This window comes from Chroicocephalus ridibundus, chromosome 3 (assembly GCF_963924245.1).
Source record: "Chroicocephalus ridibundus chromosome 3, bChrRid1.1, whole genome shotgun sequence".
Classification (NCBI taxonomy): domain Eukaryota; kingdom Metazoa; phylum Chordata; class Aves; order Charadriiformes; family Laridae; genus Chroicocephalus; species Chroicocephalus ridibundus.
This window is the reverse complement of record NC_086286.1, coordinates 51,070,159-51,093,955: the sequence shown is the minus strand read 5'-3', so window position 1 is coordinate 51,093,955 and position 23,797 is coordinate 51,070,159. Positions and strand designations below refer to the sequence as shown.

The 23,797-nt window shown below is 45.8% G+C and overlaps 1 protein-coding gene across 2 annotated transcripts in view; it reads right to left on the bottom strand.

The window, feature by feature from the left end:
• FRMD1 (FERM domain containing 1) overlaps positions 1–23,797 on the bottom strand; it is a 44,015-nt gene that overhangs the window by 5,340 nt on the left and 14,878 nt on the right. The window contains exons 3-13 of one of the 2 annotated variants that reach the window (XM_063329122.1): positions 22,301–22,391; positions 12,887–12,966; positions 10,711–10,787; positions 8,863–9,049; positions 6,227–6,382; positions 3,898–3,963; positions 3,620–3,688; positions 3,255–3,429; positions 1,210–1,545; positions 944–1,072; positions 127–206 (exon numbers count right to left, since the gene is read on the bottom strand). In XM_063329122.1, coding sequence (XP_063185192.1) covers positions 127–206; positions 944–1,072; positions 1,210–1,545; positions 3,255–3,429; positions 3,620–3,688; positions 3,898–3,963; positions 6,227–6,382; positions 8,863–9,049; positions 10,711–10,787; positions 12,887–12,966; positions 22,301–22,391 — 1,446 coding nt within the window. The remainder of the gene's footprint in view (positions 1–126; positions 207–943; positions 1,073–1,209; positions 1,546–3,254; positions 3,430–3,619; positions 3,689–3,897; positions 3,964–6,226; positions 6,383–8,862; positions 9,050–10,710; positions 10,788–12,886; positions 12,967–22,300; positions 22,392–23,797) is intronic. The other variant, XM_063329123.1, reaches the window with a different exon arrangement.

The following is a 23,797-nucleotide window of genomic DNA, read 5'->3' as shown; positions in this document are numbered from 1 at the left end:
TTACACCATTTAAAATCAGCCAAATGCAAACCAATTGAGTTCACCTGATTTACAGCTGTCTCCATTACACTAGACCCTGGGTTCAATGCCCACACACAGTCCCTCCTGCCGAGCGCCCCGCTTTACCTGGTGAAGGGATTCCACACTCTGACCTCTCATTTTTATTAGAGTGACTTGCACCACAGACAGCGATTCCTGATTTATAGCTGCAAAGGAGAAGGAGGAAGTGAAAAGCATTGTAGGTTTGAGGTTTTGTGGTCTGGGGAAAAGGGAAGTTGTTCTCACAGGCCACATTCAAGCAGTGGTATCCTATAAATATAAGTATACATTAGTAAGCACCCTCAGTATTCTGGGAGCTTTGCTCATGAGTACTCCTTTTTGTCCTTAAGGATCAGTGTTTAAAAACTCTCAAGAAAACAGCTTCTCACCAACTTGTCCCATATTCACCTGTCTTGCTTTGCTATAAAGGCTGTATTGTCGTAAGGCCAGACAGCTCCTGTATGACCCCATTGTCTAGCATTCCCTGTATCACAAGCCACAGAGCTTTGCCTATTAATTCCTGCGACTAGCCCATTAATCTGTGGTTGTACCCCTTGGCTGTTTTGCAATATACAAGATTTCAAAGCAAATTCCTTCACTACAAAAGGTTTACCTCAGTTATCTTTTTGTTGTTAACTCAGTATAAGCTTGGCAAATTTGGAGAAGGGAGACCTCAAGGAGCACAGAGGAGAGCAGCACTGTACAATATAGGGTGCTGGCCTTTAACCTCTAGATGAGCTGACTTCAGATCCTGTTGCAGTAGGACAGTAAGTAGCACTGACAGCTGTTTGGAAGAAGATACAGCTGTCTTAGATCTCTCAGATTACGCCTGGCTTGCCAAACATGTCTTCCTGTTGCTAGAGCCTGAAGAAAAGCACTGAGCAGTAGCAGAAAGCCATCTCACCTTGGCAGCTAGCAGCATCTAGAGGAAGAGATTCAACAGATTCTCCCACAGTGGCCTCCTCTAACTGGTCTCCCTCTAAAGGCTCATCTACAGGCACCTCCTCTGGCTCATCTACTGCCAGCTCAAGCTCTAGGAAGAAGAGAGCGGCAGGAAAAGGGTTAGCATTACACTTCTGCTCCAAGCTGCTTCACATTCTCTTAATCCCCATTCTCCTGCAGAAGGCAAGAGCGGGCTTAGAAGTTGCTCCCCATGTCCAAATGCTTTACCATCGTCCTGAGAGTCGTCTTCAGCCCGCCCTTTGCTGCCACTGTCAATGCCAGAGCTACCGTAGCTGATGGTTGAGCTGCAGGATTTCTCTTTCCTGTGCACCCGGTCAATGCTGAAGGGCTCATCCACTGACATTTCCACCGACACCCGGTGCCTGGAGTCAGCCTCGATGCCGGATGTGTGAGAGCTGCCGTGACTCCCTGTGGACTGGCGCGAGAGACGGTTATCCCTCCGGCTGCCCCCGCTGCTCCCACTGCCACGCGAGTTCTTATCGCATGGGTCCAGGTCCATGTCTAGTGTGTCGCTGATATAGGACTCCCGGTAGCGCTTCTTCTCTGAAGAAGACAGACAAGGGAAACCAGGGAGAACTTAAAGCAAGACCAAAGGAAGGGCAGCAAAAATAACCAGTAAGTCCTGGGACTGGCACAACCTGACAATTAAGAAACAACTGCTGCAGCTACCGAACAAATACAGGGACAGTTTTGTCTTTTGTTTGCCCAACAGATACTGGGATGTCCAGCTGGTTGTAAAAGAATTAGTCAGTCATACTTGCAGTAAACCCAGCAGCTCCTGAAGTAGAGGCAGTTATGATACAGAAAATAGTAGCTTCCAGAATGAAGGAAAGGTTAAAAAAAAAAGGCGGGGGGGGGAGGGAATTACTTCGCTAACTTAAGTGCTCAGTCTTTAAGAGTACACTGATTGATTCTTGAAAGTCACCAATGTGTGGAGATAGCCAAGAACAGGATCCCAATGGCTGGCACTTATTAATGATTTAATAATTATTTCTCCCATGGCTTGTATCTGTTACCTAAAGAGAGGTGTGCTAAGGGTGGCCAAAAAAAACCCATGAGACAGTAGTAGACACAAAACAGCCTATGGCCTTTTGCCCTTGCTTAGTGAGCCTTTCTGCAGGTGACTGGCATGTGCCACTGGTTGCACCCACACACCTTAAGGCCACTTCTATAAACCCACTGAAGGGAAAGACAGAAATACCCGAGCTAGACGAGACCAAGGGCCTCGCCACAACCAGCAATCACCACTTCAGAGATGGATGTAAGCTCCTTAGAGTTAATTGAGATGGGCAATAACCAGAAATAAGTTTCCTCCTGACTTCTCCCTGGAAGGAGTCAGCCTGTGTCCTCAGACAAGAGGACCAGCTATTGCTGGCTGACTTCTGCTGACCTTGAAGGTAATGGTACAAGGCTTACAAACCCCAGAGAAGAGAAAGCGTGAATGAAGAATGCAGGGAACAGCAGTCAGGAAAGAGGTAGGGGAAAAAAAGCATTCATGAGAAGGCTAGAGGAAAGGGGACAGCAATCCTCTGGAAGAAGACTTACGTAATGCATTAAAACAGTCACCAGAGAGAGGCAGGCTAAGAAATTGTAGGAGACCCAGCTTGCAAAGCTGGAAGATGGAAGGAAGCAAGCTGAGAGGTGATGAAGTGACTGAAGTTTGCCTGGAAGGATACCAGAGACTGTCAAGAGTTCAAATCACTGTTCCTACAGAGAGGGGACGCCATCAGAAAAGGCAAATTCTGGGAGTCTTGATCTGCTCTCAGGCTGTTTCTGGCACCTGCGACTCCTAGCTCTTAACTGCTGGACACTATAGACTAAATTGTGTGCAGTGTTTAGTAAAGAGCACTAAAAAATTAAGGCACAGGCTCAAAACTTGTACTGCTGCTTGAATACAAGATCTTATCCCAGTGGAAAGCTTTTTATTCAAAATTATTTCCACTCAGAAGCACGCGTCAAACGTGCAGAAATCGGGAGCGCAGAGAGTGAGGATCTCCTCTTACTTCAAGGGAGATATTCCCCCTCTATTGCTCTCATGCACACTTTCTGATCAGTCTAGCAATGCGGGAGCCATAAACACTTCCCAGTAATGGACTTGAAATGCATCTAACACCTCTGTGTCTCTCACCAGCTTCCTGATAAGGCAGAAACACCATTAATTAGATAAGAGAGCAGACACCATGAAGCAATAGCAGAGCCTAGCATGCTGTACTCTTCCCCTTACCGAAGTCATCTGCTCTTCCGTCACTCACCTTCAGCCTCCTCCAGTTTTTGGATTTGCTTCAACACTGGCTGGATATTCAGAAAGAGCCGGTGGCTGTTGCTGAGGAGCTGCAGCAAGTGCCGCGACCTGAAGGGGCAGCCCGTGTAGTAAACCAGTTTCCGTGCAGAGGGCAAACCATCCGGCTGGATCTCAAATTTTTTGCCCTGCATAAAGAGGGGAGATGCCAGTCAAACGAGCAAGAGCATGTTTTCAGCCACACAGCTACCAGAAATAGCTGCAGTCTTGTGCATATGAGTGACAAGACACGACATGGCAGTGCGAGCAGGCCAACAGCTTTGCTGGGTCCCAGGTTGACAGCCCGCTGCCAGATGGCCTCCATTCCATCAAACTCACCAGAAACGCCAGCTTCCCGATGTGCGACCAGGGAAAGTCGTAGAGGAGCTGGCGAACGTGATTCACCTCCTGCAACACATCAAACTCGGAGTGACACAGGGACTGGCAGGTACAGGGTGGAGTCAGCGATGTGCAAAGAATTTGCAAACAACCAAGAATTTGAGATATGTGGAGCCTGGTGCTCGCAGGGGAGGCAGAGGAGCTGCGGTGGCGGGGGAGGACAGGGGAGCTGGGCAAAGTTAATGCTATACCAGAAGGCTTTCACAGCAGTCTGTTACCTGATAGATGTGCATTCCTCTCAGGGTCAGGCCCAGGATAACCGTGGGGCGATCCTCCTTCTTATCCTAAAAGAACAGAAGAGCCTGGAGTCAAAGGTTAATCTACAAAGACCACGCTCTTGTTCTGGCACCTACTGCAGGAGAGGTAGCAGGACTGCTCATCAGGCAGATGCCATCAGCTCATTTAGTTTTTATTGTGTTTGTAAAGTGCACCTTGCCTTATTGACCCCTGAAATATCTACACCTAAAACCCCCTCGTGCTGGGCATCTCAAGCATTTCACCAGCAAACACCCTAGCTGCTCTGGATGAGGAATCCTGTAGCTTCAGTGATTTGAGGGCAGGGACAATTACTGGTCTCAGAGGTACCTTGTAACCTCTCATACTGCCACGCGCTGTCTCTGCTGTCCCCATGAACGTGCACCACTCTCCCTCTCCAGGTGACAGCTCGAAACAGAAGGGACACCTGTCCCCTTCTCCTTGCCACAGCACTGCTGTTCCCATCCAGGGGCTTGCTGGACCTTAAGTGTCCCTTGGCCAGGAGGGAGCTAATCAATACCCAGAGTTACAGGGACTTCCCTTCTAACCTTTTGATCTCAGTGTTGAGACCAGGTGTGTTTAAATGCTTGCAGCTGGGTTGGAATACTGCCTTGTTTTTCCTCATGCTGTATCTTGGTATGACATACTCAGTCTCTAATGAGATTCCTTTGCTTGAAGGATATCATGAACTAGTTCTTTCAGTCTGTCCTGGCATGGCAGAATTCCGGAGGGGTACACATACTTTTCTTGCTAGGAGGAAGAAAATTTGGGGGTAAAAACTTATAGGCTCATAGAGTTCAGAGTTTACATCAAAACTTTCTCTCCTCACCTGGCTTGTCAAGATGCAAGCCTTATGCCATCACATTACCTCACCCTTTGCCCCGGTACCATCCAGGTCTCCGGTTTAAAGCCACTAAGAAATGGCTTCTGCCTCCTAAGGGCAAAAAGCTTTGTAAATCAGTATTGGTCTGGAGGAGAGATACAGGGCTCAGTGCTGTGTTTTCTTTCAGAGTTCCCAACCTCAGTAGCAGCCATGAGGAGGGCGTAAGACAAAAGTGACTGGTTTCGAAATTTCAGGGCAGGCAGCGCACCAACACCTTCACCTGGCACCCCTGTTAGCTTGATCAGGAGCTTTGTGACCCAGGTGTCACCTAGGAGGAGGATATCTCATCACAAGATGAGATAATTGTGTCACACGGCAGGAAGAAGAGCACATTGTGGATCAAACAACACATGAAGGAGTTAGCAATGCATAAAATACAAGTTCAAGTCAGACAGGAATTTGGATATTAAGAGCAACCAATTTCACAGCCCTGGTGCTTCCGGATATAAATTGCATCGTGTCCTGCCAGGTGGATTTCTTACGGCATTCAAGTGTAACGAACACTCTTATGACTGCATCATTAACAGCATTAGAATCAAAACAGAGAGGACAAAGGAGAGGTAGGGGGAGTATCTACGGTTTACAACGAACTGAAACTAAGCCTGGACTACAGACCAAATTGGAACTTATTTCTTCCAGAAAATGCATAGTTCTCCAGTAACTAGAGCTGCTAGATCTGGTCAAAGGACACAGATACCTCCCAGACATAATTCCCACTGAGCGCAAACAACTAAGAAGTTTAATTATGAGTCTGACAAAGTGGAGTATCTCCACTTGGAAAAAAGATCCAAGCAGCTTTCACTCACTCAAGTGAAGCACAAAACTTCTCTTTAGTCCTATTTCTAGACCTAAAGTCTCTTAGCATGTTAAAAAGAAGCGCATTCTGTTAAACAGGCTTGAGTAAGTAGTCTAAGACTCAGGGAAAAGCAACAATCCAAAAAGCTGACATACAGCTGAAAAAACACAAACCACTCTGACAGGGTTGAAGCAGGAGGTGGGTAAGAACGTCAGGATGACTCACTGTCACCTTCAGTTATTACATGCCATTTGTGTGAAAGCTGGCCAACCTCTTGTCACCATTTCAAGGGACTGCAACAACAACAAAAAAAAAGAGGCTTCTCAGTGATTTCCCTGGTGTGAGTCTACTGACAGGCAGGGACAGAAATTAAGTTTTGCCATTTCTGCATCCAGTCTCTCTTGGCTGAGGAACAAAACTAGATTCCAGTTATACCTGTATATTGGCAACAGATTTGTTTGTGGGGACAGGCCTCATTGGCTGAACGTTTTAGATTTGTTTGGCCTCTCTGAATCAGAGGCAACCGTCCCTCAAATAAACAAAGTAAAAAATGCAACGGTGCACCCAATTAATGACGGGAGAGAAGTTAAAAGTAAGAAGCTCTTTGTTTAACCTTCTGCAGCCTGTAGAAGTGGACGGGCACATCTTCCAGCAGGCAGGACTCTTTAATGAACTTCAGCACCGCGTCCTTAGCGCTCAGCCCTTGCTGTTCTCGGTGCATCTCTGGGGCATGTTTCAAGATGTAGTCGCTCCCCCTCTTTGCAATTATCTAAACCACAAGGAAAACAAACAGGTCAGCAACTCTTCATGGGATCCCCATGGGAGGCAGCTATGATCAACAGCAAAGCAGAGACTGGAGGTGGAGGAGTTCTATACGGTCCCTCAAGATGTTAGTCTATGTTCACCTCTGCCTCCCCAGAGGATAAGCACTCAAAGCAGCCCAGATGATACCAATGTCTCCAAAGAGATCCTAGATGTCAAAATCATAACAGACCAAGACTACAGACTGTCAGATCTTTTCATTTTTAAGTATGGAATTACTTTTCATAACTCTTGGCATCCATAAATGCTTATGGGCAGATAACAAGTAGTGCTGTGCATGCCAACACAATCAACAGCAACATCTCCAAACACTGCAGAAGTGCTAGGTGGTCCTTTTAAGACCAGAAACTACACATTAGGCTTATTTAGCATTTCCATCCTCAAAGGGGTTGATAACACTATCTCAAGGTATTTTTTATCTGTCAGGAGTGGTTGGCAAGCACGTGGCTTTGCTAAGCAGGAGAAAAACCCACACTGGGCCTTTTGCTCTTGCCCTGTGAGTGCCCAGTTCCCATGCTTGCCCATATGCCCTCTCTGTACAAGGCTACAGGGCAGCCTGGCCAGCTCCTGTGCCAGACTGGCCCCTTCCAGGCTGTGAGTGGCAGTGACAGATAAGAGGGATGTTGGCTGAATTTACTTCACAAAATCCCCCACCACTGGGGGCATTTAAAACTAGATCCTACCAGGTACCCAAGAACATCTTGCCAGGAACAACCTGCCCTGGCTCAAGACAACCAGACCCCATCACCACCCAGTTCCCACTTCCATTTTTTTAGTAAGCCCCTCATTTACTCTGTTGGTAACACCTCTGCCCTCCTTGACATGCCTTGCCAGATTAGCTGCCCTCCCATGGGGAAGGCTGGGCTCGGTGGAGGACAACATCGATGCCATCAGCTGCGCAATGTCAGCAGAAAGAGACACGCCAGCTTCACAGTTCAAAGCTAGGCTGATCGCCCCGGGGCAGCACCGCCTCTCCTCGCTAGCACGAGGCTTGGGGCAGCCCTTGGCCAAATGATCTCAAGCATATGTTGGAGGAAGAGATCGTGTTGGAGGAGGAGATCGCTCAGTATCCCCCCACGGGAGCCCGGGGGCAGGGAGAGAAGCGTCCCCATGCCTGCCAGATTTTGCTCTTTGTAATGATGTAATAAATCACCCACATACTTGCTTGGGGTTGTGGCTTAGCGCAGGTGAGCCACGCTTTGCCTTGGCCTTTGCAATGTTTGCCAGATGAGCAATAGTCTGTGATAAGAATTTTAACTGCCCCAGAAATGGCGTGCATGAGACTCACCTTTGCCAGCCCTTTGTTAGCTACCTCCTGCCAGGCACCCTATAGCAAGGAACGGCATGGGATAAAGGCCTGTTGTCCAGGAGAAAGGTGCACTTCTGCACAGCAAGGTGGGCAGGCTGGGACTTGTGTGTAAAGGAGGCTCTACCAGCCTTGCCTCCCTGATGCAAGCCCTGTCAGTGCTCTGAACCTTCTTCCCAAAGCAGGTGACAGTGCTTCAGTGCTCCCTCCTTCAGGGAAGACGTGACTCGCCTGGGGACAAGCAGACAACTACCAGAGGCATCTGGGCTTTTTGACAGCTACCCCAAGGCGTGGTCTGGGCTAAAATCCGCTGTCACAGAGGAGAAGGGGGCTCCAGAACTATCTTAGGTTGCAGAGGAGGGTCTGTCCAGGTCGCAGGGGATATCCCACTCCAGAAGACATTGCAGTGCCATGTCTGTAACAAAGCTAGCTTCCCTTTCTATTTTTATGGATGCTAAAGTGTTTATCAACAGTTTTCTTGACATTTTACCTCTTGGCTTTCTAAGCTGTTTGTAAGTCTTGAAGGGCACAAACCCAAGTGCACATGCTTGTAAACAAACATGCAAACCTATTTCCAGGCCTGTCGCTTTTCTCTTACCACAGTTGAGCCAGAGATTAATGCCAAAGCAAGCACCAGAGGCACTGCACAGCAGTACTACCCCGTAGGCTTTGGGTCTATCCATCCCGGAGGAAAGCATTACAGAGAGAGGAACAAAAGGGCATCAGACTCGGCTTCACAGCCCTGAGGTTTTCTGTAGAGCTTAGGTTGTGCAGATCATGCAGATGTACAACTGCAAACACAAAACCCTTTAAGCCATAGAAGAATTAAATGAAGACAGACGCACTGTTGGAGTTATTAATCTGACACCAACACATTCCCTCACCAAGGACGGGTACACACCACCCACCTCACCGATGAGTGAGCCCAGGAGGAACAGGCACCTACATCCAGTGGAAAGAGAGCAGATACCTCCTGAGGGAAATTCAGGATGATGCTCTACCACTCTGCCTGATCATTGCAGTGGGAGTTGGGGAAGTTGCGTGACTACAGCTGGGTACCACCTTGACATAGCTCCTGCTGCACAGACAATCTGTTGACAGAAAGATCACCCAAAACTTACCCATTGCGGGAAATAAGCCTGAGGTTCAAAATATTTGCCAGCATGGACCTTCTCCCTGTAGTTGCCCAAGTCTGCCTGTAAGCTGTAGGCAGCCAGCAAGAAGTAGATTTCTTCTTTGTGGTTGCACCGAGACATAAGTACTTGCTCTTTGAGATGGCAGTAGTAGAGCTGCCGGGCCACCTTATCGCTGCAAGACACAAAGGCAAATTTACTTGAAGAAAAGAAAGTTCAGGCTCAGATAAGGTCCCTCAAACACATCTTCCTTCTGAGAGGAGGGATTAAACTTTGACATCCCTGGTGTGTGCCAGTGCCACCTTGATACAGTTACGTGTGTGTAGGGAACAGCAAGCCAAGATCAAGATCTTCTCCCACTAAGTGTTGTACAAACATGGGAAATGGCAGCTTCTATCTTGAGAAGCATGAGATCTAAGAAGTTAGGGCAGAAGGTAGATGAAAGAAAAAAAAAAAAAATCACATCACACCTGTTTTGGAGACTGACTACATCAAGCACTTCTGTTTCTCTGGAAAGCCTGTAGCAGTCAGGAGAGTCAACTCCCTTGACTCTCAGTCCTGTTTCTTGCACACCTGTCCTCCCTTCCCCTCTAAACCTGGCACTGCTTTTTCATTTCACCTTGCCTTAGGCTCAAGGTACTTTTCAACAGTTAATTCCTTGCAAGGTAGATCAAAAGACAGAGGAGCCTTGGGCTTGTTTTTGTCTTCTTCCTCAAGCTGTTAAACAGGGAAAGTCTGATAAGGCATAACTATCACGTAGCATTGATAACCCACACACCCCACACTGTAAGAGCTCACAGGGAGCAGGCTGCTGATGGGTATGTATAGATGAGGTGCTGGACACCACAGCGCACTCGTAAAAATGTGTGCATATAGTTTGAAGGGGCCATGTAACTAACTCTGCATGGCTCCACAAACTTCTCCGATTAAATTACTAGTGCAAGGGAAAGTTGCTTGTAACGCTAAAGGATATATACATCAGCATGGTACAGTGATATGCAATCTCCGTTTGTACCTAAAAGCAAAACTAAATAAAAGACACGTAACAGCCAAACAGACGCCAGAAGAAAGACTCCCCTGTATCCAAAATGAAAAGACTGTGGAGTGAGAAAAACAAAAAACCACCAAGCTTTGTTCAAGATGAGAACAAATGCCAAAATTTTGGTAAAGATTTTAATCCACCCAAATGATCCCAGCCTTGGCTTGCCCCAGGGTCACAGCCACGCCAGAAGTGCTGATGCAAATTAACTCTGTCAGTTGTTCATTTTTAACTACCTCATCCTTTGTTCTGTACCATGGATGAGGGTGGTGGTGTTTTCAGTGTAGCCCATATTCCATGTGAATGGACTACAAATTTAAAACTGTCTAACTTATGAAGTAATTCCTTTTGGCCATTTACAAAATTCTATTTCCAGGAGCAGACTGCACAAAGCACTACTCAGATACAAAAACCAGATCCAAAATCATTAGCACATGCTCTGGAGTATAAGTAGCTATTTTTCGTATATTCATCTGATGCTTTCAATACAACAAAAGATGCAAGCAAAAGTGTATTGAACATATTTTGTTACTGTCGTCATTCAACCTGCTCTCTAAACACAGATGGAAAAGCAGTCACAATTTTCCTAGGGATAAGGAGTGTGATTCAGGGGGAGAACACTCATGGCTGGATAAGGAAGTCCGTGAAGGTCTTTAAAAAAAAAATCAAGTGGATTTTTTAAGCTTATTTCTGTGAGCTCACAGAGATGAGCTCAGCAAAGAAACATTATTTTTCTTGCCTTTTAAGAACACAGTGAATAATTCAAAGCACAGTAACTACCACAGAAGGGAACCTACCTTATTACTCTTCCATTTTCTACGTAGTATTGTACTCTAAAGAACGCAACAAAAGGAGGGCTGAATTTCTCTGTTCCCTAGAGCAGAAACAGAAGACAAGTTAAATAACATTCAGCATCCAAAATTCCTGCTAACCCATGTGGTAACATTCTCTTCTCCCAGGCTCACTCCCCATACTGCTCTTCATTTTCTACTCTTAGCTTCTGGCAATTTTCAGGGGGGACGACCTGACTGCCTTGGAGGTTCACAACAATGAGGCATCATAAAACATTTAGACAACCTGAACGGCCAAACATCCTAGGGAGGGTAGAATATTTTGGATAAGGGGGGGGATGAGCAGGTATAAAAGAGTCCCAGCGTAGCCTGGGGATGCTCAGCCTGGCCCAGAGTTACCTCGCTCAGCACCTGGCAGCGCCACAGAGGCATCAGCGCTGAACACAGCAAGTTTAACACAGCCTCCCTCCAAGCGCCAGGCAAGGCAGCAGGGCAGCGTGCCACGCCGGCACTCCTAGGAGTAACCAGACATCTCTGCGCCGCACCACATCACTCGTCAGGGACACACGTGCTGCTGCCTTCAGCATTTACTGCCCGAGGCTGAAGCGCACCAGCCTGATATTAACTCCTCGCCTTTTGTTTGGCAGGGCTAATGTTTAGTTATTCACACTTTCCTGCAGCCACAGACCAAAAGGAGACATTGATGTCTGCTTCACACTGAAGATGTCTGTTAGAAGAAAGCCAGCAAGAGTTCTGTTGTTGTTTTAACTACAGCCTACCTTTCAGACTTACAGGCTTGTTTAAACAGGAGAAAAAAAGAAAAAAAAAAAAAGAAGGGGGGTTGGGAAAGGAACATCTTATCTTACTAGCTTATTCTCTAGTCTTTCCTACTTTGCCACTCTCTTTAATGTTCATACAGGTAACTTTGCTCACACAGGCAGTTCCAATGCTTTGCTGGTCAGACCCATCTCCCTGGGACAAGGTACGTGGCATGCCCTGCACATCTGATACAGACAGCAACTTCTTGATCATCATGCAAATATTTACATCTTATTTCTGGAACTTGTTCATAGTCACCCTATTTTATCAGCTGGACTGGGCTTTCCACCTGAAACCTCTTCATCGGAATGAAATCCTTGTCTGCTAACCCAGTCCAATTGCCCAACTCCTCTCTGACTTTAGTACTGCCAATGGGAACTCATTCAGCCAAAAGGTGATTCACCTCACACCAGAGGTTTGACACTTAACCTGACTTAAAAAGTGTTGCAAGAATCCAGCCTCAAAGCGACCACAAAGTGTACCCCATCCCGAGGTGACCAGAAACATCTGCCTCGGGAAACCCTCACTTTTGGACACACAGCCCTCCGCATGACTGGCAGCTCTCTTTGAAGTAACCCTCACTTGTGTGGGAGACGCAGTATGTGATAAGAGAGATCCCCAAACCTCACGAGTCATCTGCAAACTTCTCTAAGCAGCAGCAATGGCAAGCGTGCCTACTCCGCAAAACAAAACCCTTAAGGAAGGTGGAAAAAGTCATAATGAGTTAATTAAGATATCTGAATGTAATTGCATACTCCACTTTGTTCTAGACCGTGGCTCCTCTAAAATGACACACACAAACAGGCATTATCGTGCCTGAATGACCGGCACTAAACAATTACATAGGCTTGTCTTTATTTCACACAGCTTTTCCCTCCCTTGACAGGGCTGGCTAGCCTTAAAGAACTAAGGCTCTTCTCAAACAAAATATCCTTCCTTTTGCTCCACTGCCCTTTTGCACGTACTGTGAGAGAGTCACAGCTCCAGCCCTCTCCTTCATATCAGGTTCAAGTCACAAAAGGTGATTTTAGGCTGTTCTGCTTAAGGATAACAATGAGGTCTCCAGACTCTTCACGGGCTTGACTAAGTTCAAAAGGAAGACTGACCAACTGACCTTCTCCACTCCTGCAGCAGCTAAGCAGCAACCATGTGGCTACTATTGCTCAGGTAAAGTTGTGTAAGGGAACATTTTAGTTCTTTTAATTAATTGTACAGCTGTGCACAAGTCACTGCATCTTGCTACTGAACAGCATTCTGCAGGCCATCTTCAAGAAACGCTTTATGGATCTTAGTTTAAGAGCTTTGTTTCACTGTGTAGTCCAATACCAAAGCAGCAGCCTCTGAAATTAAACATCTGTCTTACTTTGGTGGTGTCTTTCTTCCATTCCTTTGAAAAGTATTTGCTAAGCTTCTGCTCCAGGTCTATAAAAACATATTCATTATCTGAAAGACAAGAGGAAAAAGCTTTTAATGTTAAAGAATTAGAAATTCTTATTTATTAAATACTTTGATGACTGTACAACTTGTTTCCAAGCAACACACTTTAAAACAAAGCTGACCAGGGAATAGATGGGGCAGGGAAAAGAGAGGGCACTGAGTCTCTTCAGTACCTGTGCTACTCCAGACACTATGGAAGGAAAGTCAGCTACACCTTGATGCAAGAGATGCTGAGCTAAAGTTTCCCAAACACCTTAGCCAGAAATGCAGAATTTTTGCTTTATAAGCAAGACGCCACTCACAGAAGGGAAACATCATCTTACCAAGCTAATTGTACTGTCAGTTTAGGAGATTTAGTTTTTTTATTATTAAACAAGCAAGCCCTACCCAAACTCCCGCTCCGCCATCATGTAGCAACCATGGTTCAACGTGGCATAAGCAAGTGGAAAGAGTTAGATATTTGACAAGTTTCATCCTCTACAGATGAATGGGATCCTCTGAAATGGTGAGAAGGAGGAGGACCAAACCCAAAAGAAGGTCTGGCGTCTCCTGCTCACACCCAACTTCTTTCATAGAGCAAAAAGATGAATGAAGGGAAGGGAAACCTGGCCTGCCTCAAAGGACCAGGACTTGCACTCCACCCAGGTGAGGGTGAACAAGAGACAGCCTGAACAGCACATCATCTTGAAAGAGCTTTGTGCTGCTTTCAAAGCCAATGTTTTGTAACACTGCTTACCAATTATCAAATCCAAACAGCTCAGCCAGTGAAAGATTCCCCCCCCCCCCCCGAGTCTTCTAAAATCTCTTAAAAAAAAAGACCTGATGGGTGTTTCAGGCTTCAGCAGCAATGCCAGCTGAGCACATTCACTCGACCAGTCCCTCTACTCTTTGGTCTTACCAGGAAAGTGTTTGACAGGTGACAGAAGTGCCAAGTTGAAGAGCTTGTTCCTTAGACATGAAAGGAGCAGGGGAGGAGAAAAAAAAAAAAAAGAAAAAGGAAAAAGAGGAAAAAAAAATCCTTCACAATTTGCCCCTGAAGACCTGCCCAGACTTCCAAGCTTTGGCTTCTGCTTTCTGATGTCAAAGACAAAAAAAAAAAGGAAGGGGAGAACAGAAGTGAAATTTTTCTACTGGAGATTTACAACCAAATGAGAGCCTGCACTCGTGTCTGTACAGCAGATGAAGGACTAGCAGAGGCCAGCGTTAGAGCAGGTATTCAAGAGAGCTCTGAGCCACCTCGAAGCCATCCTCCCAGAGCATTCCAGTTCCTTACAGAGGCAGATACAGCAAATACCTCCTTTGCAAGCTTTTACAAAACAAGCAAAACAACCCCCTATCGCCACCTCCTTCAGCTCCCACCTCAAGTGAGAGAAACCACAGCTGGTGCTAGCCAGAATTGGTCCACACACCACACCAACAGGAAGCCTTGTGTAAAATACCTGTAACACTGGACACAAATAAAGAGGACATTCCCTAAAAAGTCCTGTTTTCATCTCTGTGGTCTTTCCTGCATTGTAATGATTGCAGTTGTAATTTTAATATAATTACACTTCTGTTTAACATGTTGCTTGACATGTCACATACATATGCAACAGTATTTAACAGCACCGTTGGAACTGCTGGACAGAAATCCTGAAAATTTTAGCGGTGGGAATTTAAGTGCTGTAGCACACAAGATGATAGAGAAGTTGTTTTGCTATATTGACGAGGAAGAGGTTTTAACGTCACAGCGACTGCATCTTGTACCTGCCTCTTCGCTTACGCCTGTAAGATAGGGTGGCTGGGAGGCTATGCGGGCCCCAACCCTTGTTTCTCTTAAGTCCATTAAGATCAGATAATGCTGCCTTGAAAAGGTTGATAGAAGTCCCAGTCAGGGAGAGAGATGGGTCCATCTCCTGGCCTTGTCTCTGCCCCTTGTCAGCTGCCAAGCTGATAAGCGCCTCTCTGTAAAGCTTTTCTTAAAAAGAAGTAAATAAAAGCTCATTTAGGAGGAAACTGCACAGCAAGCAACAGGCGTGAGATAACACGAGCATAGCACACAGTCCTCCCCAGGCTTTGACAGTCCCAGGGCAGCGTGCTCGCTCCACTACAGGCTCCTGTGGCAGGACTGGGGCTGCTGCTGATGGCACAGCAGTGTTGGGTAAAGCCTGTACCAGTTCTGACACTACCATGGTGTTTAGCTGCCATCTCGTAAAGAGGGTAGGAAACCTACAGGGCTGTAAGAAGCTGTGAGGTCAGTTTTCCCTTCTTGTTCAGGAATAATCCTGTGCCCAGAGGCATTTAGGGAAATCCAGGAATTATTCCTCAGACACAAGGGAAAGATGTCAACAGCAATCGCAGAGATATACCCTGAGCCATCCCATTACACACAGATACTGGGACAGAAAGGGAAAAAGGATGACAGAGCAGTTTGTTACCTGCAGCCTCTATTTATCTCTGTCGCGTTAGTTAAGTTAGAGGGATGACTCTGGGACGGCGCAGATGCCAACCCTGAGGACTCCAGGTCGTTATCATGCCTACTGAGAGGTGCACATAAACCACAAGAATAAGCCAGGCTGAAGGAGGAGGACACCCCGATGTATCAGCTTTCCCTGGGGGTCCCGCTCCTCCCCAGCCCAGCCCAGCATCCTCCCTCTCCTCCCCCCTGTGCAAGAATGCAGCACTGCATTCCTGCCTTAATGAAGTTAATATCACTGGAATGTCAACCTGCAGTGTAAGGCTCCATCTACAAAAACAAAAGAGGTATTTCCCTCCCCAGCCCTACGTGGGTTGTGGGATTATTTTTTTTTTCCTTACACTGGATTAGCGGTAAAACTTAAAGAGATCTTTTGCCAGATGCTAAAACTGTCTCTGCTTTGAAAACAAGCATCTCTAGCAGAGATGAAGGCACCAAATTGCAGCACCTCAGAGCACTGCTGTAAAGGACAGTATAGAAATGCACAGATGGTCGCCTTTCCAGGGTGGAACATGTCCGATCTGTGGATCCAAACAGGGCTGGATACTCAGCAGGTACAAACTGTCATTGCTTCACTGGGCTCAGCTGAAGGACAACAACTGAAAGGTACTGAGAAGCTGGCTTAGAAGCACGCACACAAACACCTACCCATCCACCTGCAGCTACTGACACTGTGTTCATGAAATCTCATCTCAGTGCTGCCATTGAGCGTAAAAATATATCATGTTAGCTTCTCTTAAAAGGTTCCCTGTGTAAGTGTGTACAGATACCCGACCTGGCACAACACACCAGTGCACTGCACTGCACTACAATCCCAAGAAACACATCTGGACAGCCAGCTAGTTTGCAGTAACACAATTCACACATTTCTCCCAGTTTCAGCTTTTAAGAGCCCTCAGACGAAATGGAAAGTTTATGCTGTAAAAGTCTCACTTCAAATTAAGCAGTCACCAGAAATGCAAACATTCCAGCGCTCCTATTCTGCCAAATTACCTTAGCACATTTACATATTTAAGCAAATATAGGACGCACATTGTTGCAAAAAAAATAATGGGCCAGGCCTCCAGTCAGAATAAAAGTGACACAGTTCCAGTGAGTGATACAGATTTACAATAGGCATTATTTACACTGCAGGGAAAACAGGAATAGAAAATTGTGGCTGTAATACAGGGCCAAATCAGTTCTGAGTCATTGTTACACTAAAAGCCATTATTTTGCATTAACCAGTGCCTCCCCATTTTGTTTTTTTATGAAAGGTAAGTTCCCTGCAGAAAAGGTAAGTCATGGTGAATTCCAAAAACCTATTCTCCTCCTGTGCCCATTTTGGGCTAGGAGCACTGAGAAATTCCACAGAAATAAGTCCTGTCCTACCAAGAGGCCCCGTTGGCAGCCAGGAACATCCCATTAACTCCTTTGGTTGAATCAAGTATATTTTAATATTATAACTATTTAGACAGTCCAGAAGATTAGGATTCAAATAAAATAAGAATTAGTGCAAAACCGAACTTGGACATAGCAAGCATTTTCTGCCTTAAAGAGATGGGAAAAAATTATCCTTGGCTATAGCGCTTAAATTCTCCCAGATGCTTCAAGAAGCCTCATGGCAACACCACTATTTCCCTTGAGTGCGAACAGGAAAAAGACCAGGAGCCAAACACAGGGATGCTGGGATTAGGGGAGAGCTAAAGCTTGGAGGAAAAAAAAAAAAAAACCACAAACCAAAAACCACCAGTGCTCAAAAATACCTCACAACACATGCTGTAGACCTCACATAACCTGTTTAGCTTCTCTGAATACCAGCATGGGGGGGTTTTCATTGTTTACTGAAGAAGAGCCGGCTACACACTCCTTTTGCATGTGGAACTCCCCAGGCTTCCAAGTGCTGGCGGCCCGGGAATATCATTATCCACATGGCATCTGCTCCCACCACCTCTTCATAACTTCTTGATGCTTCTGGTGTTACCTTTCAAGCCAACAGAAAGAAGCCTCGTCCACTGTTCAGTACTTGGTTGATTAGTTTAACAGGGAGTCTAACTTGGTTCAGGATAACCTTGTGTTTTTAGCTTTAGCTGGTACGTACACATAGCCCAAGTGAAGAAGAGAAGAACCACAAGAGAGGCTGGGAGTAAAGCAAGGGAGGTCCTGGCTGAGGTTACTTTACTTGGAATGGACAGAAGTTATATGGATGGAAGAATGAAAGGAGGCAATATCAGGAAGTCCAAGGTCATGTGGCCGTTAGGAACTGTTGAGGTCTGAAGACTGAGATAAAGGCTCAGTCATTCCTGACATCAGATAGGTACTGCAGGAATTTTATGTTGGCACCTTACAGTTAGCAACAAGGCATGCCCAGGCAAAGATCTTCAGACTTTTGGCAGTGTCACAGGGGATTCTTCTGTGCAAGAGGAGCTGCAGAACCATTTCTAGCAGTGCTCATTCAGGACCAAACAAACCCCTTGCCATTGTCAATTAGGAGAGCACTTGGCTGGATGTTGTACTGATGCTGAAGGAGAAATAACTGACAGCAGGTACAGGCAAAAAGTTGCCTTCCTAGGAAGACACCATGCAAGTACTTCCAAGGAGTTATTACATACTTTTTGAACACCTGAACCCTTGCAATTCCCTCTAGGTGGCACATTTCTGCACATGTTTTTCTTACATTGCATTTAACTCATTTGAGATATCAAAGTCAGTACAATAGAGCTGTATGTTAAGTTAGAATACAGAAGAAATTCATAAGGGAGATGCAACTATCCAAGCAGATTTAAGGGAAGAGAGGCAGAAGCCAGGGTAGTGGGGAAGGACTGGGGAGTAGAAATCATCAGAAGGTATTTTGGAGAACTTCTCTTGCCATCTGTCTTCTTAAGAGATCCTTTGTTATAATGGTTACCCACATAATATAAAGATAACATGGTAGCATAGTCCATCCATGAACTTCAGTACTGGAGGATACACAGATGCAGAAGAGATAAACAGAGACAGAATGGTCTTGGCAGAGTTAACCACTAAGCTCCTTGCTAGGTGTGCACTGGGAGGCATGGGTCTTGCAAGCTGAACAGCCACAGCTGCAATAACTGAAGGACTATCCTCGAGGCAGGGGGGCTGAAGCTTTAGAAAGCCAGCCTGGCAAACTGATAAGACGAGACAGAGAGACCGCAGCAGGGTGTAGGAGCTGCAGGCTTGCTCCTTCCCAGTCGAAGGCTTCCATCTGCTTGGGTCAAGCAAGGTTTGCTCCTAGAAAGGAGAAGCCCAAGATTCAGGATCACAGGGATCTGGGTTTTAACAACAAAGGTGGCCTGGCTGTTCTTTGTCTGCTGACAATCAGTTTTGTTTTAGAAGACTCGAGTTGTATTGCTGCATACACTTTCTGATAACAAGAGGGAAACCTCCTGCAGGGCACTAGATAAGGCTAACCCTGCAGAAGGAGCTGCAATGTAAGACCCATCTGCTGAAGCCTATGGAGCAGCTTGAACCTGGCAGGGTTGCAGGGTCTTTCACTGAGCAAACTATAAGGAAAAAAATACACTTCAGTAGCACACATGGTGTAACCTGCTTGATGATCTGTGACAAAAGTAGAAGACTAACATGTCCCAAGCTTTGTGCTGGTGTGGCTTCCCATTAATATACACTCCTGAACTTTTCAAGGGATCAGATTCTTCTTATAGATGCAAGCCTTTTTCCCCCAATACAGTTGGATGAAAGGGTTTTCGCCTTGAGAATAAAAAAAGCTCAGAAGGGGTGAAAAATTCTGTTCTATCACCGTTACTGTTAAGTTAAATCCTGAAGCTTGCCCTCAGCGTCTGTAACAGTCAGAAGTGAAGGCAACAAATGCTAGAAGAGACAGTCCAAGACCTAGAGCTGAGACCTCACAGCATTCGTGACTTGCAGTTTGCACAGTGCTCTGTGGTGCTGCTTTCACTTCTGCCACACTTAGGGGTTAAACTTCTGTTTATGATTAAGCAGCCCAACCTCTCCCCCTCACACACATACTTACTACGAGACCAACTGAGCATTAGTCTATCTGTACAACGTCTGCAGGTCAAATGGGCTCCTAATCCAGATAATCCACCCAGTGTGATTGGTTACAGTTCTGCAGAAATCCCTTAATTTTCATTCTCCTGCCACTGCTGACAGTCAGCGTTTTGTTGACAAATTAGCAGCAAGGTAATGGATGCAGGTGGATTAGAATACCTTGTTCTGCATACGGAACATCATTGGCAAAAATAAATACACATTAACAAACAGGGAAATATACCCTTATTAAAACAGGCCGTTGTTTCTTAAAAAAATGATATCTTAGAGCTGCAGCACAGAAAGGTGAAAGCATGACGCAGAAGAGGAATACTTTGGTGTGAAACGCAGAAGCTTACTCTGGTTTTCAGGCATCTAACCCATCCTTGCCTCACAGACCAGCCTCACACCTTCCCCTCGCAGCCTCCGCAGGACGTACACCGACCTGCTGCCCGGCCAAGGCAGTTGACCTAAGTGCCCGCAAGTCACCCCTGGGCATTGCAGAACTTACCCAGGCCTACCCACAACCTGACTGGACTGCTTCCCTTTCCTGAGATGACAGCTTGCCATGAAAACAAAAATCTCTGAAAAGGAGGCAATGCCTTAAAGGCTACTTCCAAATGGCAGAGATAGAGAGTGCTACATTTGCAACAGAAGCAAGACCTCACTTACCACCAGCAGCAAGGGAGATGATCACCAGTCTGTTGGCCAAAACAGGGGGGTGGAAGTGGGAAATCAAGTTGGGGAACAGAAAACCAGAAGACTTCCTTTGCTAGAGCTCTACAGTAATAAACCTGGAGCTATTTTAAAAACAAAATAAAATTAAGAAAACTCTAAAACTCATCGCACAAGACTCCAGTCAGCAGCTTATTGGGCTTTCACAGACTAAAGGTAGGGACAGGAGGAAGCAATAACAGACAGACCAGGTTTGCTCCCTCTCTTGAAGGCTGGCTGCCGCCTTCCTGGTGGCTGTGGCCATTCAGGCTGAGAAACTCCGTGCTGACACTTCTCTGTTGTCCGGCCCCAACAGTTTCTTAAACGGAGGCACAAACAAAAATAAATCTCCTCCTCACCCCGAATCCTGACACTTGGCTGGGTGGCGGAGGGAGACGGCTGTCAGGAGGAGCCGGGGTAAGCATGAGGAGCCTTCAATTAAGCAGCTTTACAAACTGAGCTGCAGCAAGCATGAGTAAGGAATAGTCAGGAAAACAAAACCAAAAAAAAAGAGAGAGATTACTTCAGGCTACCGGGCTCCTGTAACTCTTCCTTGACATTTTTCTAAGAGCTTTGCGAAGAATGAGCTTCTCTGAAAAGGAAGAATGCTTTTGTGAAGCGAAAAGAAAATTGTTTATGTTTAAAGCTATGGGCAATATACTTTAAGATCTAGTCAGCACAGCTTTATTATGCTCTTTGGGTTGGGGCAGTTATACTGCATTTCCAACAGGCTGAAAGGCATCTGCCACAATAGGGTATTTTGGGGCCAGAGTCCCTGCGCTTGACAGAGGGAAGGAAAGTGCTTCATGCAAAAGGTGAGAGGGAAGGAAAAAGCAGGGGACAGAAAACATGAAAGAAGAAAGATATGAAGGGGGAAAAAAGTGAAAGAAACATGAGGAGAATGGGAGAAGAGCACCTAATTCAAAGAAAATGGGAATGAAATTGCACTGTCTTACAGAGGAGGACAGGAGCTCAAATTTCACCCAAGACATCCTGCAAGTGGAATGGGCAAATACTGGTGTTATAAAAAGGAGGCAGAGGTGGAGACTCACAGGAGACCAGTCAATTTGTGAAGAAGGTTAAGCGCATTCAGGTCTTCCTCACATAAAAAAAAAAACAAAAATACCTGCACTGGTTTAAACACACAGATGTATTTGCTCGTTACCGGTTTAGTTATGTTGATGGAATCTCTTGGAGACTACAAACCTTACGCAGATAAACTTAGCTTACTCCAGTTTTAGTTTGAGTGCTGCGCTCAAAGAAACCAAAAGTTCTTAGAGAATGAGAGCAGAAAGGAAATGAGACAAGTAAACTATTTTATCCCACATATTCATAAGGAGGCAAAAGAAACCTTATTCAGAAGGACTCATAAAAGACTATTCTCATTTCAATGAAGCAGTATCTAGAGTTGCAGTAGTAAATAATAACACACTTGAGAAAAATTCTTGGAGGGAAGAAAAGACCTTCCCACGCTTTTGGAAATGCAGCAAGGCAGGATAAGGAGGAGGACAACAGATCCATTTCTAATTACTAAGAGTTGGGGGGGGGTGCCAATGCACGCACCATCCTAGAAATGTAATATCTCGTATCAGTTTGCTTCTTTAAGGCATCATCTTACACTGTTCCCTGGTCAATACTAAGCCATATGACCAAGCAGACTGGACTTCAACCCACGGACTAATAAGTTTTGTATTTCACACGCGATATTTCAAAACCCAATGTCCCACACACGCATTCAGTCCCCTCAAACCTTTTGAGTTTCCTCCCCTTGGTCCCACATTCTTTGTATGTGACTTCAGAAGATAAGTTAACACTTTCAGCCCCTGTGTCCTTTTAAAATTCACCTCCTGTTCAGCTAGTGACAGTTTTGAATTCAGTGACAAATATGTTGGCTAGCAACTTGGCTACAGGAAAGAAAACCCCACAAAGAGGTGGAACAAAGGAGGAGAACAAAAGCCCCCCCTTCTCCCAATTTGTCTGCCCACATACCAGAGATCAAAAGAGCTCTGAGAAGCCTGTACATAATCTACATACTTTGTGACCTTATTACAATCAAATTCCCCCCAGGCACGGCCACTGTGTATATATGCACACACTGTAAATACACAAGCAGGTCTGTGGACGTTTGCCAAGTCATTTGCTCCGTGCATTGAGTTTGCTTACTTTTAACAATGCTGAGGCCAAAGAAGTGAGGCTCTTTAATCTTCACTAAATCACAAACTTGCTGAAAGAGCTCCTGTCCAGTGGCTTTGACCTGAAAGAAACAACCAATCCAACATTACAGATGGCTCACACACCTGGATGGAGCAATTTGCCTTCTTTACATTGGCCAATATATTTTTGGGTACCACACCAAAAAAAACCCCCACATAACAAGCTTTGTTTTCAGTTGTATTATTGCTATTATCACAGAACAATAATCAACATGTCATTCTTCCTCCCTCACAGTGCAAAGTGGCTCAGCTCAGTAAGACATGAATTAAAAGTTTCCTATCTATTGGCATCTTTGTGTAAGAATTTGGAGCACTGCTGAAATGCTAGTTTTGTGCAGTACCTACCATGCTATTTATAGGTGCTCTTACAGAAAGTGTGTTTGTAATCACAGAAGTGAAAAATACTACTCTCTTGCAGACTTTTTTTTTTTTTGAGAGAGGTTAAGAGAAAAAACAAAGAAGAAAACTTTCATTCAGGAGAACTAAGAACAGAAGTACACAAACAAACCCAAGATTGTATAGTTTGAACGGAAACAGCTCATGGGTTAGAGATGAGGTTGCTCTGTGCGCCACACAGAAAAGCTGTCCCCTGCTGACTTCTGTCACACAGCAATTAACATCATCATCTTCTGAAGCTGTCGCCAATGGCCCATAAGCTCTTGCCCCTTTCCATGCCACACCAGACCTTCCAGTACCCTTGCCTCCCATAACACTGTGCATGCACTGAGGAAGCACTGGGAAAGCAGGCATGGATGTGTACTATGATTGGAAAATTCCCCCGCTAAATCTCCTCCCACCTATAGCCTCATTTCCCCCTGCCCCATTGCAACACCCCAGGAGCACAGACAGACAGACAACCACAGCCACAAACAAAACCCCCAAACCCCCCCACCCTCAGAGGTGTGGGGGCAGGAGCTCTGAGCAAGAGCAGATGGGGAGAGCAGAACAACAGCAACACAGACAACCTCAGCTCAGCCCAGGGTGCAGCCAGCTCAAAAATGGGCCAGAACCTCTGGATTTTATTACACCGCTGCTGGACGATGCAGATTAGCAGGAGCAGCCTTCCTGAGGGGGGACAGTGCAGCGCTACCTTCTCGGCAGCAAAGAGGAAGGGACAGAAGTCAACTACTGAGCTCTCCTACAAACTAATCACCGCCATCAAACTAATCGCCACCATAATTCTTCAAACCCTTTTAGTGCAGGCGTGCCACACTCCTCAAACAGGCCGTGTTCCCCTCCCTGCCCAGGATGTACCATGTCACTAGACAAGGACAATGGGAAACTGGAGGTCATTTAAGTACTCATTTTCTTCTACTTGACAAGGCATCACTAGCAGGCCACTCACTACTGATTTATCGAGAGCTTTGAAACCTGTGCTACACCAATACCCACATGCGTGTGCATATACACGCTTTGGGAGGGAAGGAGGTAGTTCACAGGTCTGATA